At 50.0% G+C, this 17,263-nt stretch overlaps 2 protein-coding genes across 10 annotated transcripts in view; one reads left to right on the plus strand and one right to left on the minus strand.

The window, feature by feature from the left end:
* LOC146009882 (uncharacterized) overlaps positions 1-17,263 on the plus strand; it is a 227,902-nt gene that overhangs the window by 204,539 nt on the left and 6,100 nt on the right. Inside the window, exon 2 of one of the 6 annotated variants that reach the window (XM_083150475.1) lies at positions 6,467-6,626. The exons of 4 other annotated variants lie outside the window; for them this stretch is intronic. In XM_083150475.1, the coding sequence (XP_083006601.1) occupies positions 6,485-6,626 (142 nt within the window). In that variant the 5' untranslated portion in view covers positions 6,467-6,484. Of the gene's footprint in view, positions 1-6,455; positions 6,627-17,263 lie in introns of all 6 variants that reach the window. One more of the 6 variants, XM_083150474.1, reaches the window with a different exon arrangement.
* LOC146009857 (uncharacterized) overlaps positions 1-17,263 on the minus strand; it is a 426,052-nt gene that overhangs the window by 67,046 nt on the left and 341,743 nt on the right. The window lies entirely within an intron of this gene.

A 17,263-nucleotide genomic window follows, 5' to 3' on the forward strand; every position in this document is an offset into this window, starting at 1 on the left:
AGGGAACAATGTTAAGGGGGCCAGAGACCCCAAAAAAAACCCTGAACAGTGAAATGGCCCCCCAAAAATAGTTAACGCCACCCCACGATCAACGTGAACCCGAAGCGTGGCGAGCGCATCGAGCCCGCGAGGGGCGGCGGTACGCGAGGGGCGGCGGTACGCGTCCTCCGACCTTTTCATACCCCCACTATCTAGTAGATAGTGTGGCGAGGCACCGATCCCGAAGCGTGGCGAGCGGACGTGGATACCTTCACAGGTAAAGGCGTCCCTTCGTGGGCTTCACAGGTATCCGCGTCCCCTCGCGGGGCTCGCTGCGCTCGCCACACTATCTATTCTCAACGCCAACGTGGATAGTGGGGGTATGAAAAGGTCGGAGGACGCGTACCGCCGCCCCTCGTGGGCTCGCTGCGCTCGCCACGCTTCGGGTTCACGTTGATCGTGGGGTGGTGTTAACTATTTTTGGGGGGCCATTTCACTGTTCAGGGGGTTTTTTGGGGTCTCTGGCCCAATTAACATTGTTCCCTATGTTGATTTGGGTAAATTGAGCCATTTTACATTGTTCCCTATGGGAAATTGCGGGCATCGCGTCGGTACCATTGCATGCATTTTTAGCCGCCTGCGATGCGACCGACGCGATTTTGACTTTTTCAATGGGAAATCGCGGGCATCGCGTCGGTCGCATCGCAGACCATTAAAAATTATCCGCGATGCCCGCGATTGTGGCCGTGCTAGGAAACAAGTACCCTACCAACATATTGTGGATACACAATCGGAAAATTGCCTGGTGTGTACACGGCAGACTCTGGAGGCAACCCTATTCCAACTGGAACTTCTGTGCTGCTTTGCAGAAAAAATCAAAAGGGAAACCAAGGTTACAGGAGAACTGTTGAACTCTGATCATCATTGGTGAGAACTGATCCATTAGTGATACTTAGCTTTAGGGCAATTTACTTGAAACACTGTCTCTAAAGCTTTTTAAATGAATGTGCCCAACAGATGTCAGTGCTAATGAATTGTTAGATTTAATATAGATCAGGGGTGTACAAACTTTTTGCGACGAGGGCCAGATTTGGTGAAGTGTAAATGTGTTGGGGCCGACCATTCAGCCTGACATTCTTTGAATCATTAATCACATCAGAATAGTCCCCCACTCTGGTCCCATTCACTGTATGTCCCCCAGCCTGCCCCTTCTTCACTGTATGACCCCCATTCACCGTATGTTCCCCACTCTGGTCCCATTCACTGTATGTCCCCCAGCCTGCCCCTTCTTCACTGTATGACCCCCATTCACCGTATGTTCCCCACTCTGCACCCATTCACTGTATGTCCCCAGCCTCTCCCTTCTTCACTGTATGACCCCCATTCACCGTATGTTCCCCACTCTGCACCCATTCACTGTATGTCCCCAGCCTCTCCCTTCTTCACTGTATGTTCCCCATTCACTGTATGTTCCCCACTCTGCACCCATTCACTCTGTCCCCCAGCCTGCCTCCCTTCTCTTAATGTCCATAAATACCTCCATTCACTCTATCCCCAAACCTGACCCTCCTTCACTGTATGACTCCCATTCACTATGTACCCCACTCTGCCCCCATTCACTGTATGTCCCCCAGCCTGACCCTGCTCCCCCTTCTCTGAATGGCCATGACTGCCTCCATTCACTGTATGTTCCCCCAGCCTGACCCTCCTTCACTGTATGTCCCCCACTCTACCCCCTCCCTTCTCTGTATGTTTCCCAGCCCCTTGTGTGAGCCAGAGGACGGAGAGGCAAAGCAGGCACTGCAAGGACAGGAGATGCTTGGGCTCCCACTGCTGCCCTCCTCCGCTCTGCATGTTACGGGAGCAAGCTTCCCCCTTGCTGCCCCCCTCCCCACACACTGCTGTCACTGTGATTGTGGAGTAGGGTGATATATGATTGCAGCAGCAGGGGAGGACGCCAAACACATCTGACTGTGGCGGCCGGCACCTCCTCACTGCAGCAGACAGCAAGGTAAAGGCGCACTCGCCGGGGCCCCACCTTATGTCATGTATTCAGTGCCGCAGCGAGCGGCCGGCGAGGGGGTTAAACAGCGAGGATTGCTGAAAACCAGCGATCCTCGCTGTTTAACCCCCGCGCCGGCCGCTCGCACTATTCAACCTGCTGGGGAAATCCTCGCCGTCACAGGACGGCGAGATTTCCCCAAAACAGCGAGACCCGCGGCTGCTGCAGAAAACTCGCAGTTTTTAGCCGCGGGTCTCGCTGCTTCTGGAGCCGCATCCGCCAATTCCCCCTCGCTCAAAAAACGGAGCGAGGGGGAATTGGCGGATGAGGGGGCTGCGTTGAATGCTGTCAGGGTGAGTGGTGACAGCGAGCAGGAAGCTCTGCTCGCTGTCACTACTCGCCCACAGCATTGAATACCTGCCTTAGTGTCCTGTGCTGTGCTTCCCACATCTGATGCTCTGCCCACTTCCAGCTGGAGGCTGCGGGCCACTTGAAATGACAGCACGGGCCGCAATTGGCCCCCGGGCCTGACTTTGGACATGCCTGATATAGATCTATCTATGTGTTAGTAATACATTTTTATACTGTGACAACTGCGCTCTCTGTTTTTCAGTTATCTGTGGTGTCTTTATTCTGAGTGATCCAGAATCACTCCTGAGAGCAGCACTTGCCACAACCTGTTTATAATACCCTTTAATTGCATGCGCCCGATATCCCTGGTTCCTGGTGTCGCGCTGTGTGTCTAAATATGTCACACCTCAGCGATAGCAGACTCGGGGTGTTCTCTCTGTATATCTGCACAGCAAAGTACTGTAGTAGAGCTGCCAGCAGTACCCTCCACACGGTACGCTGTTCCATCGCCTCGGCATCCTGCCTCTCCTCCACGGGCCTCGGGCTACAGCAGTGTGCTGGTACTTGTGGTTATCCCATCACTCATTGTCTATACTGTCCTGTCTGAGGATAAGACCCCATGCAGGAGAGGGGCTGGGTCACAGGGTTATACTGTACAGCGCTGTGTGATGGGTCACAGGACCCTCTGACAGAGGCTGACCAGGGCTCTATGCCGGGTTATGCTGTACAGCGCTGTGTGATGGGGCTGGGTCACAGGAACCTCTGACAGACTCTGACCAGGGCTCTATGTCGGGTTATGCTGTACAGCACTGTGTGATGAGGCTGGGTCATAGGAACCTCTGACAGACTCTGACCAGGGCTCTATGCCGGGTTATGCTGTACAGCGCTGTGTGATGGGGCTGGGTCACAGGGTTATACTGTACAGCGCTGTGTGATGGGGCTGGGTCACAGGGTTATACTGTACAGCGCTGTGTAATGGGGCTGGGTCACAGGACCCTCTGACAGAATCTGACCAGGGCTCTATGCCGGGTTATGCTGTACAGCACTGTGTGATGGGGCTGGGTCACAGGAACCTCTGACAGACGCTGACCAGGGCTCTATGGGGCAACTTACTGGCCACTCGATCTAGTATGAACAAGTCTCTTGTAAAATCTAGGAGCCAGCACTGCTACATGACCAGTCACCTCCAACTGGGTTCTACTAGGCCTACTGACTGGTCTCATGATGGTAACGGTAGAACCAGGATTCGTCACCACTGATGATCTTTTAGACAGTTTGAATGACCGCCATGAATTCTGGCCGGCATATTGTGGCATCGTCACCCAAGCCGCCTCCTACTCGCGTCAGTGGATGGATCACAATGAAATGCCGATCTCATTCTCTAATTCTGTGCCCGCCTCAACATTGGCCACAGAGTTACTAGTCTTCCAAGGATCATTTCCTGTGCTTATACCCACCATTCAAACGCGGTGGTTCCAGATGGTGCGTCCTCCCATAAACCAGCTCATAGCCGCTTACTCTAATAATCATGGCTCTCCATTGTCTTCAATTGAGCTCCACAAAGTCTTTTACCTATGCACTGCACATCCGGAAATGGGACGTTATACAGTAACACCGGGGGATGTGACCGGAGAGGTGACTGCTGGGAATGGGACGTTATACAGTAACACCGGGGGATGTGACCGGAGAGGTGACTGCTGGGAATGGGACCTTATACAGTAACACCGGGGGATGTGACCGGAGAGGTGACTGCTGGGAATGGGACGTTATACAGTAACACCGGGGGATGTGACCGGAGAGGTGACTGCTGGGAATGGGACGTTATACAGTAACACCGGGGGATGTGACAGGAGAGGTGACTGCTGGGAATGGGACCTTATACAGTAACACCGGGGGATGTGACCGGAGAGGTGACTGCTGGGAATGGGACCTTATACAGTAACACCGGGGGATGTGACCGGAGAGGTGACTGCTGGGAATGGGACGTTATACAGTAACACCGGGGGATGTGACCGGAGAGGTGACTGCTGGGAATGGGACGTTATACAGTAACACCGGGGGATGTGACCGGAGAGGTGACTGCTGGGAATGGGGCGTTAGACAGTAACACCGGGGGATGTGACCGGAGAGGTGACCGCTGGGAATGGGATGTTATACAGTAACACCGGGGGATGTGACCGGAGAGGTGACTGCTGGGAATGGGACGTTATACAGTAACACCGGGGGATGTTACCGGAGAGGTGACTGCTGGGAATGGGACGTTATACGGTTACACCGGGGGTTGTGACGGGAGAGAGGTGACTGCTGGGAATGGGACGTTATACAGTAACACCGGGGGATGTGACAGGAGAGGTGACTGCTGGGAATGGGACCTTATACAGTAACACCGCGGGATGTGACCGGAGAGGTGACTGCTGGGAATGGGACGTTATACAGTAACACCGGGGGTTGTGACGGGAGAGGTGACTGCTGGGAATGGGACGTTATACAGTAACACCGGGGGATGTGACAGGAGAGGTGACTGCTGGGAATGGGACGTTATACAGTAACACCGGGGGATGTGACCGGAGAGGTGACTGCTGGGAATGGGACGTTATACAGTAACACCGGGGGATGTGACCGGAGAGGTGACTGCTGGGAATGGGACGTTATACAGTAAAATCGGGGGATGTGACCGGAGAGGTGACTGCCGGGAACGGGACGTTATACAGTAACACCGGGGGATGTGACCGGAGAGGTGACTGCTGGGAATGGGACGTTATACAGTAACACCGGGGGATGTGACCTGAGAGGTGACTGCTGGGAATGGGACGTTATACAGTAACACCGGGGGATGTGACCGGAGAGGTGACTGCTGGGAATGGGACGTTATACAGTAACACCGGGGGATGTGACCGGAGAGGTGACTGCTGGGAATGGGACGTTATACAGTAACACGGGGGGATGTGACCGGAGAGGTGACTGCTGGGAATGGGACGTTATACAGTAACACCGGGGGATGTGACCGGAGAGGTGACTGCTGGGAATGGGACGTTATACAGTAACACCGGGGGATGTGACCGGAGACGTGACTGCTGGGAATGGGACGTTATACAGTAACACCGGGGGATGTGACAGGAGAGGTGACTGCTGGGAATGGGACGTTATACAGTAACACCGGGGGATGTGACCGGAGAGGTGACTGCTGGGAATGGGACGTTATACAGTAACACCGGGGGATGTGACCGGAGAGGTGACTGCTGGTAATGGGGTAATATACAGTAACACCGGGGGATGTGACCGGAGAGGTGACTGCTGGGAATGGGACGTTATACAGTAACACCGGGGGATGTGACCGGAGACGTGACTGCTGGGAATGGGACGTTATACAGTAACACCGGGGGATGTGACCGGAGAGGTGACTGCTGGGAATGGGACGTTATACAGTAACACCGGGGGATGTGACCGGAGAGGTGACTGCTGGGAATGGGACGTTATACAGTAACACCGGGGGATGTGACCGGAGAGGTGACTGCTGGGAATGGGACGTTATACAGTAACACCGGGGGATGTGACCGGAGAGGTGACTGCTGGGAATGGGACGTTATACAGTAACACCGGGGGATGTGACCGGAGAGGTGACTGCTGGGAATGGGACGTTATACAGTAACACCGGGGGATGTGACCGGAGAGGTGACTGCTGGGAATGGGACGTTATACAGTAACACCGGGGGATGTGACCGGAGAGGTGACTGCTGGGAATGGGACGTTATACAGTAACATCGGGGGATGTGACCGGAGAGGTGACTGCTGGGAATGGGACGTTATACAGTAACACCGGGGGATGTGACCGGAGAGGTGACTGCTGGTAATGGGGTAATATACAGTAACACCGGGGGATGTGTCCGGAAAGGTGACTGCAGGGAATGGGACGTTATACAGTAACACCAGGGGATGTGACCGGAGAGGTGTTTGCTGGGAATGGGACGTTATACAGTAACACCGGGGGATGTGCAGGGAGCCTCTTATTTTTCCCCACATTTCTCTCCTCAATATAGTAATATAAATATATTTTTTTATCCTACAGCTAAAACTAAAAGCTCAGTTTATAAAATCAGATATTAATAATGTGTTGTTTCGTTAGTTGTTATTTAGAGTGAAGAACGAACTGATATGGATGCAGAAGTTATAGAGGGAGAAGAGGAGACTTATTTGACTATTATAAAGGTAGAAGATACAGAGGGAGGAGAAGAGACGTATGTGAGGGGTGATCAGCATTGTAAGGAGGAGGAAATCCCTATAAATATCAGCACAGGTGAGTAATAGACTCTTATTACAAAATACACATTTTCTTCTAGTCCAGACATCTGACCAGTCTCCTCCCCGCACTCTCTGGTGTATCTCATACATCAGGAGCCATCAGCCTCTATTATACTCCTGCTCTCCCCTCACATCATGTCACTGTGTGTTACCAGCCCAGAGATCTGACCAGTCTCCTCCCCGCACTCTCTGGTGTATCTCATACATCAGGAGCCATCAGCCCTATTATACTCCTGCTCTCCCCCTCACATCATGTCACTGTGTGTTACCAGCCCAGAGATCTGACCAGTCTCCTCCCCGCACTCTCTGGTGTATCTCATACATCAGGTGCCATCAGCCCCTATTATACTCCTGCTCTCCCCCTCACATCATGTCACTGTGTGTAACCAGCCCAGAGATCTGACCAGTCTCCTCCCCGCACTCTCTGGTGTATCTCATACATCAGGTGCCATCAGCCCCTATTATACTCCTGCTCTCCCCCTCACATCATGTCACTGTGTGTTACCAGCCCAGAGATCTGACCAGTCTCCTCCCCGCACTCTCTGGTGTATCTCATACATCAGCCGCCATCAGCCCCTATTATACTCCTGCTCTCCCCCTCACATCATGTCACTGTGTGTTACCAGCCCAGAGATCTGACCAGTCTCCTCCCCGCACTCTCTGGTGTATCTCATACATCAGGTGCCATCAGCCCCTATTATACCCTGCTCTCCCCCTCACATCATGTCACTGTTTGTTACCAGCCCAGAGATATGACCAGTCTCCTCCCCGCACTCTCTGGTGTATCTCATACATCAGGAGCCATCCGCCCCTATTATACTCCTGCTCTCCCCCTCACATCATGTCACTGTTTGTTACCAGCCCAGAGATATGACCAGTCTCCTCCCCGCACTCTCTGGTGTATCTCATACATCAGGAGCCATCCGCCCCTATTATACTCCTGCTCTCCCCCTCACATCATGTCACTGTGTGTTACCAGCCAGAGATCTGACCAGTCTCCTCCCCGCACTCTCTGGTGTATCTCATACATCAGGAGCCATCAGCCCCTATTATACTCCTGCTCTCCCCCTCACATCATATCACTGTGTGTTACCAGCCCAGAGATCTGACCAGTCTCCTCCCCGCACTCTCTGGTGTATCTCATACATCAGGAGCCATCAGCCCCTATTATACTCCTGCTCTCCCCCTCACATCATGTCACTGTGTTACCAGCCCAGAGATCTGACCAGTCTCCTCCCCGCACTCTCTGGTGTATCTCATACATCAGGAGACATCAGCCCCTATTATACTCCTGCTCTCCCCCTCACATCATGTCACTGTGTGTTACCAGCCCAGAGATCTGACCAGTCTCCTCCCCGCACTCTCTGGTGTATCTCATACATCAGCAGCCATCAGCCCCTATTATACTCCTGCTCTCCCCCTCACATCATGTCACTGTGTGTTACCAGCCCAGAGATCTGACCAGTCTCCTCCCCGCACTCTCTGGTGTATCTCATACATCAGGAGCCATCAGCCCCTATTATACTCCTGCTCTCCCCCTCACATCATGTCACTGTGTGTTACCAGCCCAGAGATCTGACCAGTCTCCTCCCCGCACTCTCTGGTGTATCTCATACATCAGGATCCATCAGCACCTTGTCAGCTGACTGCTTTTATCCAGTTAGAGTGTTTCTGTCTCAGCTGATCCTGTCAGCCAATAAGGGAGTTTCAGCTACTGTATATACTCTGTGAGTACTTTCACTGATGTACAGAGCTAGAAGTTGCTTGAGTTACTTTGCTAATCCTCAGCTCCTGTATGAAGTAGGACAATACTCTTTATTTGGATCTGTGCTGAAAATAAATCTTGCAGCGATATAGCCTCAGCAAATTCCTTTTATTCTTAGATGCTAATATCACCACCAGCCTGCCTCGTGCATTGCTAGTGAGAGGATCCCGGGGTCATGTGTGCAATTCATTTCACCTAGCGGTCATCTCCACTTTGAGAAAGGCAGTGTTAACAGATCTGTACGGCGCCTTGGGGTCCCACACACACTATGTGTGTGTGTGTGTGTGTGTGTGTGTGTATATCTATCTATCTATCTATATATATATATATATATATATATATATATCATGCAGATCCTCCTCCCTGCCTGACACAAGCTTGTGTTGATTGATTTATTTCTTCACTGCTGCCGCCGCGCAGAAACTATACAAACCTTGGGAGTGCCATCTACCTTTTTGTGGGTACTTTTTTCCTTGAGAAACAGAAAGGCACCTCAAGTATCTGCATCTTCAGGAAGAGTGCCGGTACACCCTTGTCATATATATATATATATCTATCTCATGCAGATCCTCCTCCCTGCCTGGGGTGTCACTGTCTGCTGTAGTGCTGGTAGCACAGTGTGGTCTGTACATCAGCACTGATATGCAAACCAGACCTGTGCTAGAAACACCACAGCAGACAGCGACACCCCAGGCAGGGAAGAGGAACTGCATGGGTTTTCAAGCATTAACATTGAACACCGTTATGACTAGACTAATATAAACAGAACCACAGTAAGTCAGACCTCCGGTCTCCCATACACAGTCCATAGCCCCCTCAGGGAATACTTGCGTTGGTGACTCCTGCAGGATGAGGGTCGCTGGGAGGGCGATGATGTTTGTCTTGCTGACTGCAGCTGCGTCGCCGGTGTGAATTCCCTACGCTCCTGTGAGTAGGGTACCCTGGATGTTACCCAGCTCCTGCTGGCACACAAGCAGGGTACTTGTGATAGATCTGGTGAGGGCAATACGCTGGCTGCTTCCCCATCTACCAGCATCAGACGGACAGGCTCATCCTGGCAGCCGCCTGGGTCCTCTGCAGATTCTTAAGCTGGGTACACATATATACAATCGTCAGGCCGTTCTTCCGTTCTGGGTCGGACGGCCATTCGATTGTATAGGTGTGTACGCTGTCCCGACTCCCTCTGTACGAGCGATAAACGGCCAAAAACGGTCTTGTCCGTCCATACTCGGTCGGTCGAAGGTTCTTCGCTGTTTAATTTTCATCCGACAGGACGGGCCCATATCGGAACAAAAGTGCAGTGTGTACGCACGTTCCATCGATAGGCAGCCCGTTCTTGTGACTATACTGCCAAAGCTGGAACACCCATGTGGGCGTTCCATAGCTGCAGCATCTCTCCTACAGCACAACAAGCGTTCACTTCTTCCCATGTGTATTTAACCCCTTCCCGACATTTGACGTACATTTACGTCATGGTCGGGAAGTACTTCCCGACACATGGCGTAAATGTACGTCATGACTTTAAATTGACACCCCGTCTCGAGACGAGGTGGCAGAGGGACAATGTCTGCTGTCCCTGACAGCAGACATCCTCCCTCATTGCCCAGGGGGGGGCAGCGATGCCTCCCGTCTTGGGCGATCGCTGCTATTGGCCGTTAAAAAGTTAATAGCCAAAAGCACCGTTGAAATGCATTGAGTCTAAAATTTAGACTCTGCTGCCCCCTAGCGTCCAAAAAAAATAAAGGCGGTTTCAATAATGATTTAAAAATAAAGAATATATATGGTCTTTGTTAGTTATTAACTATTTTGAGTGATATGATTATTTGTCTCACAAGCAGAAAATGGAACATTTTGCAAATAGCAAAATGTTCCATTTTTTCACGACACTTTGGAATTTTTCCCCCCAAAAAAAAACTGTATCGACCAAATTTCACCACTAATTTAAAGTACAATGTGTCACGGGAAAACAATCTCAAAATCACTGGGATAAGTAAAAGCAAAAAAAAGTTATACCCACTTAAGTGATACATGTCAGATTTGAAAAAAATGGCTCTGTCAGGAAGGCAAAAACTGGCTGCGTCAGGAAGGGGTTAAAGAAATAGTCGTTGAAATATGTATGGCTTCATTCCCATTACTCTTTATAGCATTTCAATAGGGAGTGTGTGTGTGTCAATAGGGAGTGTGTGTGTGTATATTATATATATGTATAATATTCTGCTATCGATCTATATAAAAGTTTAGACACCCTGCCGGCTGACTAATTAGATGCGTACCCCGTCTATATAGTGGTTTAGTCACCCTGCCGGCTGACTAATTAGATGCGTACCCCGTCTATATAGAGGTTTAGTCACCCTGCCGGCTGACTAATTAGATGCGTACCCCGTCTATATAGAGGTTTAGTCACCCTGCCGGCTGACTAATTAGATGCGTACCCCGTCTATATAGTGGTTTAGTCACCCTGCCGGCTGACTAATTGGATGCGTACCCCGTCTATATAGTGGTTTAGTCACCCTGCCGGCTGACTAATTGGATGCGTACCCCGTCTATATAGTGGTTTAGTCACCCTGCCGGCTGACTAATTGGATGCGTACCCCGTCTATATAGTGGTTTAGTCACCCTGCCGGCTGACTAATTAGATGCGTACCCCGTCTATATAGTGGTTTAGTCACCCTGCCGGCTGAGTAATTAGATGCGTACCCCGTCTATATAGTGGTTTAGTCACCCTGCCGGCTGACTAATTAGATGCGTACCCCGTCTATATAGAGGTTTAGTCACCCTGCCGGCTGACTAATTAGATGCGTACCCCGTCTATATAGAGGTTTAGTCACCCTGCCGGCTGACTAATTAGATGCGTACCCCGTCTATATAGTGGTTTAGTCACCCTGCCGGCTGACTAATTGGATGCGTACCCCGTCTATATAGTGGTTTAGTCACCCTGCCGGCTGACTAATTGGATGCGTACCCCGTCTATATAGTGGTTTAGTCACCCTGCCGGCTGACTAATTGGATGCGTACCCCGTCTATATAGTGGTTTAGTCACCCTGCCGGCTGACTAATTGGATGCGTACCCCGTCTATATAGTGGTTTAGTCACCCTGCCGGCTGACTAATTAGATGCGTACCCCGTCTATATAGTGGTTTAGTCACCCTGCCGGCTGACTAATTAGATGCGTACCCCGTCTATATAGAGGTTTAGTCACCCTGCCGGCTGACTAATTAGATGCGTACCCCGTCTATATAGAGGTTTAGTCACCCTGCCGGCTGACTAATTAGATGCGTACCCCGTCTATATAGTGGTTTAGTCACCCTGCCGGCTGACTAATTGGATGCGTACCCCGTCTATATAGTGGTTTAGTCACCCTGCCGGCTGACTAATTGGATGCGTACCCCGTCTATATAGTGGTTTAGTCACCCTGCCGGCTGACTAATTGGATGCGTACCCCGTCTATATAGTGGTTTAGTCACCCTGCCGGCTGACTAATTGGATGCATACCCCGTCTATATAGTGGTTTAGTCACCCTGCCGGCTGACTAATTAGATGCGTACCCCGTCTATATAGTGGTTTAGTCACCCTGCCGGCTGACTAATTAGATGCGTACCCCGTCTATATAGAGGTTTAGTCACCCTGCCGGCTGACTAATTAGATGCGTACCCCGTCTATATAGTGGTTTGCTATAAGCGTTTGCAAATACAGGGACAGAAGCCAGTTTTGTGATGGGAGAGCAGTACATGGCTCCTTGTAGGCACGTTGTTTGTGCCACTGAACACGTGCATGGGCCGGACATTCCAGCGCTATTAACCAATCGCACATTTTTCTCTGCACGCGAGCAACCCCTTTTTCTATGCGTGCGACACAAGAGTCTTGATTCCGCAGAAACACGTGGACGTAAACAGCAGAATACACACTCTTTCCTTTCACTCTTTCCCTTGGTGAGTATGACAAATGCTGTATTGATGTATTTGTTGTGTGCATCATGAAAGTAATGTCCATTATGTTATATTTTTGAACAGACATTTAGAAAATGGCTGAGAAGAATGTCGAATTTATGAAGGAGTTCATTGAGGCCTACAGAGACCAGAATTGTCTCTGGAATATTAAATCCAGAGAGTATTCCAAGAAGCGGAAGAGAGCTGTCGCGCTGAAGGAGCTGGTTAAGGTCAGCTTACCTTACTACCCCACGGCAAACATTGAATGGGTGCAGGAAAGGATTGCCAAAATGAGGACCGTGTTCAAAAGGGAGCTGAACAAGATTGAAGCATTAAAGAAATCACGGGCCGGTACGGACCAAGTGTATGTGCCCAGGCTCTGGTACTATGATCTGCTGGCATTCACGGCGGACGTAGAACTGCCGAGGGAGTCCATCAGCAATTGTCCTGCCACGTGCGCCATACCTTACACCCCTAAACTTCCTGAGGATACCCTCTCTGGCACAGTAAGTACACATTTGTATTATTTATTGAAAATGAAGATAAAAAGTACAAGGGTAGCATGTCATAGCAATTTAGCCGATCATGTCATCCCGCCAATCCACTGCGCCTACACCATTAAAGTACTGCAAGTATTCCTCTCTGGTCAACTTTGCACACATAGTAGCATTTCTTGTATTTAGATTGGTCTCCAACCATGTCAATCCTACTGGCTCCTCAACTGTTTCACGGTCATCCATGCCGGAAACATTGGGGTGTGCAGACTGTGTTTTTCTGCGTAGATAGTTGTGCAGCACACAACAGGCCATAACTACCATAACAATCCTAAACTTATTGCTAAGTATGCCAAAGGTATTTTCAACCACTCGCCTAGCTCGTGACAGGCGGTAATTGAAAATTCTACGTTCTCTATTAAGCGACCTTTGGGGGTAGGGTTTCACAACATTGGCGTGCAAGGCAAACACCTCGTCAGCCACAAAAACAAAGTTCAAACCATGCACATTCTGTGTCCGCTCTGGTAAATGAAGACCATTGTTTGTCATGGAACATGGTTTTTCCAAAGCCCCACCGTCAGATACCGTGCCGTTTTTGCCAATGTCCACAAAGATGAATTCATATTTGGCAATAGCTTTTATTATTAGCCATTAAAACAATGCTAAAGATCCCTTATAATTGTAGAAAAAAGAGCCACTATTAGCTGGGGGCATGATTCGGAGATGCTTTCCATCGATGGCACCACCGCAATTGGGGAAATGACAAAGATCCTTGAAATCTTGGGCAATAGCTTGCCACTCCTCAGTAGTCGTAGGAAACTGAAATATAGAAGTAAAGAGGTTTTACAAAACAAATCAGTGATTGTGTTGTTACATTTATGTTTTACAGCCTTCACCGACACTGGATGTGACGTCACAGCGGCCTTCACCGCCCACACACAGCGCGCAGCAGCCTGAAGCTCCATCAATGAGAGGCCATAAAAGGCCAAGGCAGACACCAGATACAACTGAGGTCCTGACTCAGCAGCTTCTGGAGGCTGCCAATCGACTCCTGGTACAGGACCCTGTGGCGAAAGCAATAGCCGCAAAACTGAGAAACCTTGATCCTGAAACAAGGGTAGAGACTGAGCGGCTCATCAACGATGCCCTGTACCGGGCCAGTGTCGGGACCCTTACCCGTCAAAGTCGGATTACAAATGACCCCCCAATGTCACAGAATTCCAACCCATCAGTACCACACCACCAAATGTATCACCCAGGTCATTATCCCCAGTATGATATGCGCGCACACATCCCACTTCTGCGCAACCAACTGGAGTACCGTCACCATTGACCATAGCAACAGGTTCAGCCAGTGGTCCCTTCCAGGGTTTGGGGGAAACACCATCTCCCTCCCAAACAGCGATGGATCGTTTTCTAAGTTTATAATAAAACATTTTACTTAAAATATTATTTGGTGTTCGTGTCTACATGTAGTCAGCCGACAGGGTGACGAGGGACAGATACCGCAAACTGCTATAAAGACGGGGTACGCATCTAAATTTTAGTCAGCCGGCAGGGTGACTAGGGACAGACATACGGCGAACTGCTATAAAGATGGGGTGCGTGTATATTATTTGGCATATCTTTATTTACCTTCATGTATTGCTCCTGTAGAACTTGGATGATGGCACCACAGGTCTCAGGTATTATTAGTCCCAGAGCTTGAGAGGATATAGCGGTGCTGTACCTCAGATCCGCAAGGCTCCTCCCAGTAGCCAGGAAACGTAGCGTTGCCACCAGTCTCTGCTCAGCTGAAATAGGTGTCCTTCTTTTTGGATTAAAGGGGTGACTAGTGCCAGCAGCTCTATGAAGGTAGGGTCATCCATACGAAGATAATTCCTGAAGTCATCAGGGTTGTTCTCCCGTATCTCCTGTAGCAATGGTCTGTGGGAGAAGGTGTCTCGTCTCTGGTCCAGCTGCTGCGATTCTTGCTCCTCCCTTTTTCTATAGACTGCAATGTTGTGGCCATAGCAGCAAGAATGCCAGCCCGAACCTTTCTTTTCCTCAAGCTCATGATGAAAACGTGTTCTCTGCACAGCCAGCACTGATGTAAAAGGAATTCACTTTTTTGTTTAGGTTCTGTACTCACACCTCTTTTGTTTTGGTATGCCCTTAACCCAGCCCATCATGATAATATTGTTTATATATGACGTGTCAATAGCCCAAATCGAGAGAGTGTGTACGCGCGTATCAGCTGGTGTTTGTGGACGGTCGATCGAACGCTCGCTAGAAAACAGGGATTGTATAGATGTGTACCCAGCTTTAGACTCAACAACTTCCCCAAACCTTGTGCGAGACCTCTTGAAACCTTCCAAACTCCCAGGATGCTCTGCTCACCTGGTGACATCAGAGTGCCCTGATTGGTGGTATATCAATTCTGCTCTTTAGAACGTGTCTCAGAGCCATATGGAGACCCCCTGTGGCTTTGCAGACATGTAGTCTGGAAGTAGCCCTGCTACAGCAAATGCCAGGTAATTATGCTGATAAGGGGGATATACTTTGTGATTGGATAATGAGCCATGTCAACCCCTCGTAGTCATTCATGAAGTCACCAGGGCCGGTGCAAGGTTTCTTGGCACCCTAGGCGCCAATTACACATTTTTCCCAGTCGGAGAGGAGAAAGTGCATAGGATGTAGGCTGTATCTCATATGGTGGTCGACTACAGGAAAAACCAAATGCACTAGCCCCGCTAACAATAGCCAACGCAGTGGTGTCGCGGGTTGATTCTTTCAAATTCCTAGGGACAACCATGTCCAGTGACCTAAGATGGGGATTAAACATAACCACAAACATCAAAAAGGCCCAACAGCGCCTGTTCTTCCTGAGGCAACTCAGGGTATTACACATCCCACAGGGTAGTGAAGACTGCGGAAAGGATCATAGGGACCCGACCTCCCCCCGATAAGGGATCTGTTCTCATCCAGGGTAAGGAAACGTGCTGAGAAGATAGCAAACGACAAGCTGCATCCTGGTCACAACCTGTTTGACATCCTACCATCCAGAAGACGGTTCAGGTCCATCCCCGTCAAAATGTCCAGATCCGCAAGAAGCTTCTTTCCGTTAGCCGTCCATCACCTGAACAATCCAATCAAAGCGAATGCAATCCCAATATCAACAGCCAAACAACGTGTCCCTAATTGGCGACCTGACCACCATAGTCGTAGCTAGAAATTAAATGCATGTAATGTCTTTATGTAATATATGTAATGTCTTTATGTAATGTCTCCCCCCTCCCTTCATCCCTAATGATGCTGCACTGTAATCCACAAAAAATTCCTAGTGTGCGCAAGCACACATGGCCAATAAAGTTGATTCTATTCTATATATATATGTACACATTTCCCATAATAAAGTCTTGAAAGGGCCTTACATATATTAGAGAAAAAAAAAAACACATGTGCCCCCACATAAAAAATTAAATAGATACTCAACACATCCGGTCCAACCCTTTACCACCACAATGTAGTATGTTCATTAGCTTCTGGAGGGGCTAGACCAGGGGTGGCCAAACCTGTCCTCAAGATCTACCAACGGTGCATGTTTTCCAGGCAACCTGTGGATCTATAGTAAGAATGAATGCAGCAGGTTTGAAAATGTGACCGTTAGTATTGACTACAGCTGTGCAGCAGCTAGGTGATCTGGAAAACATGGACCGTTGGTAGATCGCGAGGACCGATTTGGCCACCCCTGGGCTAGAATGTAGAGAAGTGAGGTATAGGGGCCCATTTATCACAGATCACATTTACAATGCGATCTGGGGAGAATGTTACCGCCCAGGATCGCATTGTAAATTGCGCATAGGTGCAGATTCTGTGGGTGCTCAAGGGCCCGAGCACCCACAGGAATGAATGAGCACCCACGTACCCGTAACTCCAGAGTCCCAATGCTGGACCACTGTATTTGCTTGTTGAGCCTTTCAACAGACTTGAGCACCCACCAGCAAAAACATAAATCGGTATCTTTGAAATTGCGATGTATCATCCCTGACACGCATGGACAGGACTCCGAAGCAATGCTGCTCAATGTTGATATTGTACATTGGGCAGCTTTGCATCCCCCTTAGCAATCTATAGTTAGGGAGGGGATAGAGAGGCGCAGGGTGGTAGGGAGGGGATAGAGAGGGGCGGTAGGGAGGGGATAGAGAGGCGCAGGGCGGTAGGGAGGGGATAGAGAGGCGCAGGGTGATAGGGAGGGGATAGAGAGGCGCAGGGCGGTAGGGAGGGGATCGAGAGGCGCAGGGTGATAGGGAGGGGATAGAGGCGGTAGGGTGGGGGGAATAGTGGTGTGGGGCATTAATGCGGAAATAAGACACCAGGCAGCAGGGAGTTGACAGAGACGCAGGGCTGCAGGAAGGGAATAGGGAGAAGTGGGAGATAGGGAGGGGAGACACCACAGGTACCACAG

This window comes from Crinia signifera, chromosome 6 (assembly GCF_055691185.1).
Source record: "Crinia signifera chromosome 6, ASM5569118v1, whole genome shotgun sequence".
Lineage (NCBI taxonomy): Eukaryota > Metazoa > Chordata > Amphibia > Anura > Myobatrachidae > Crinia > Crinia signifera.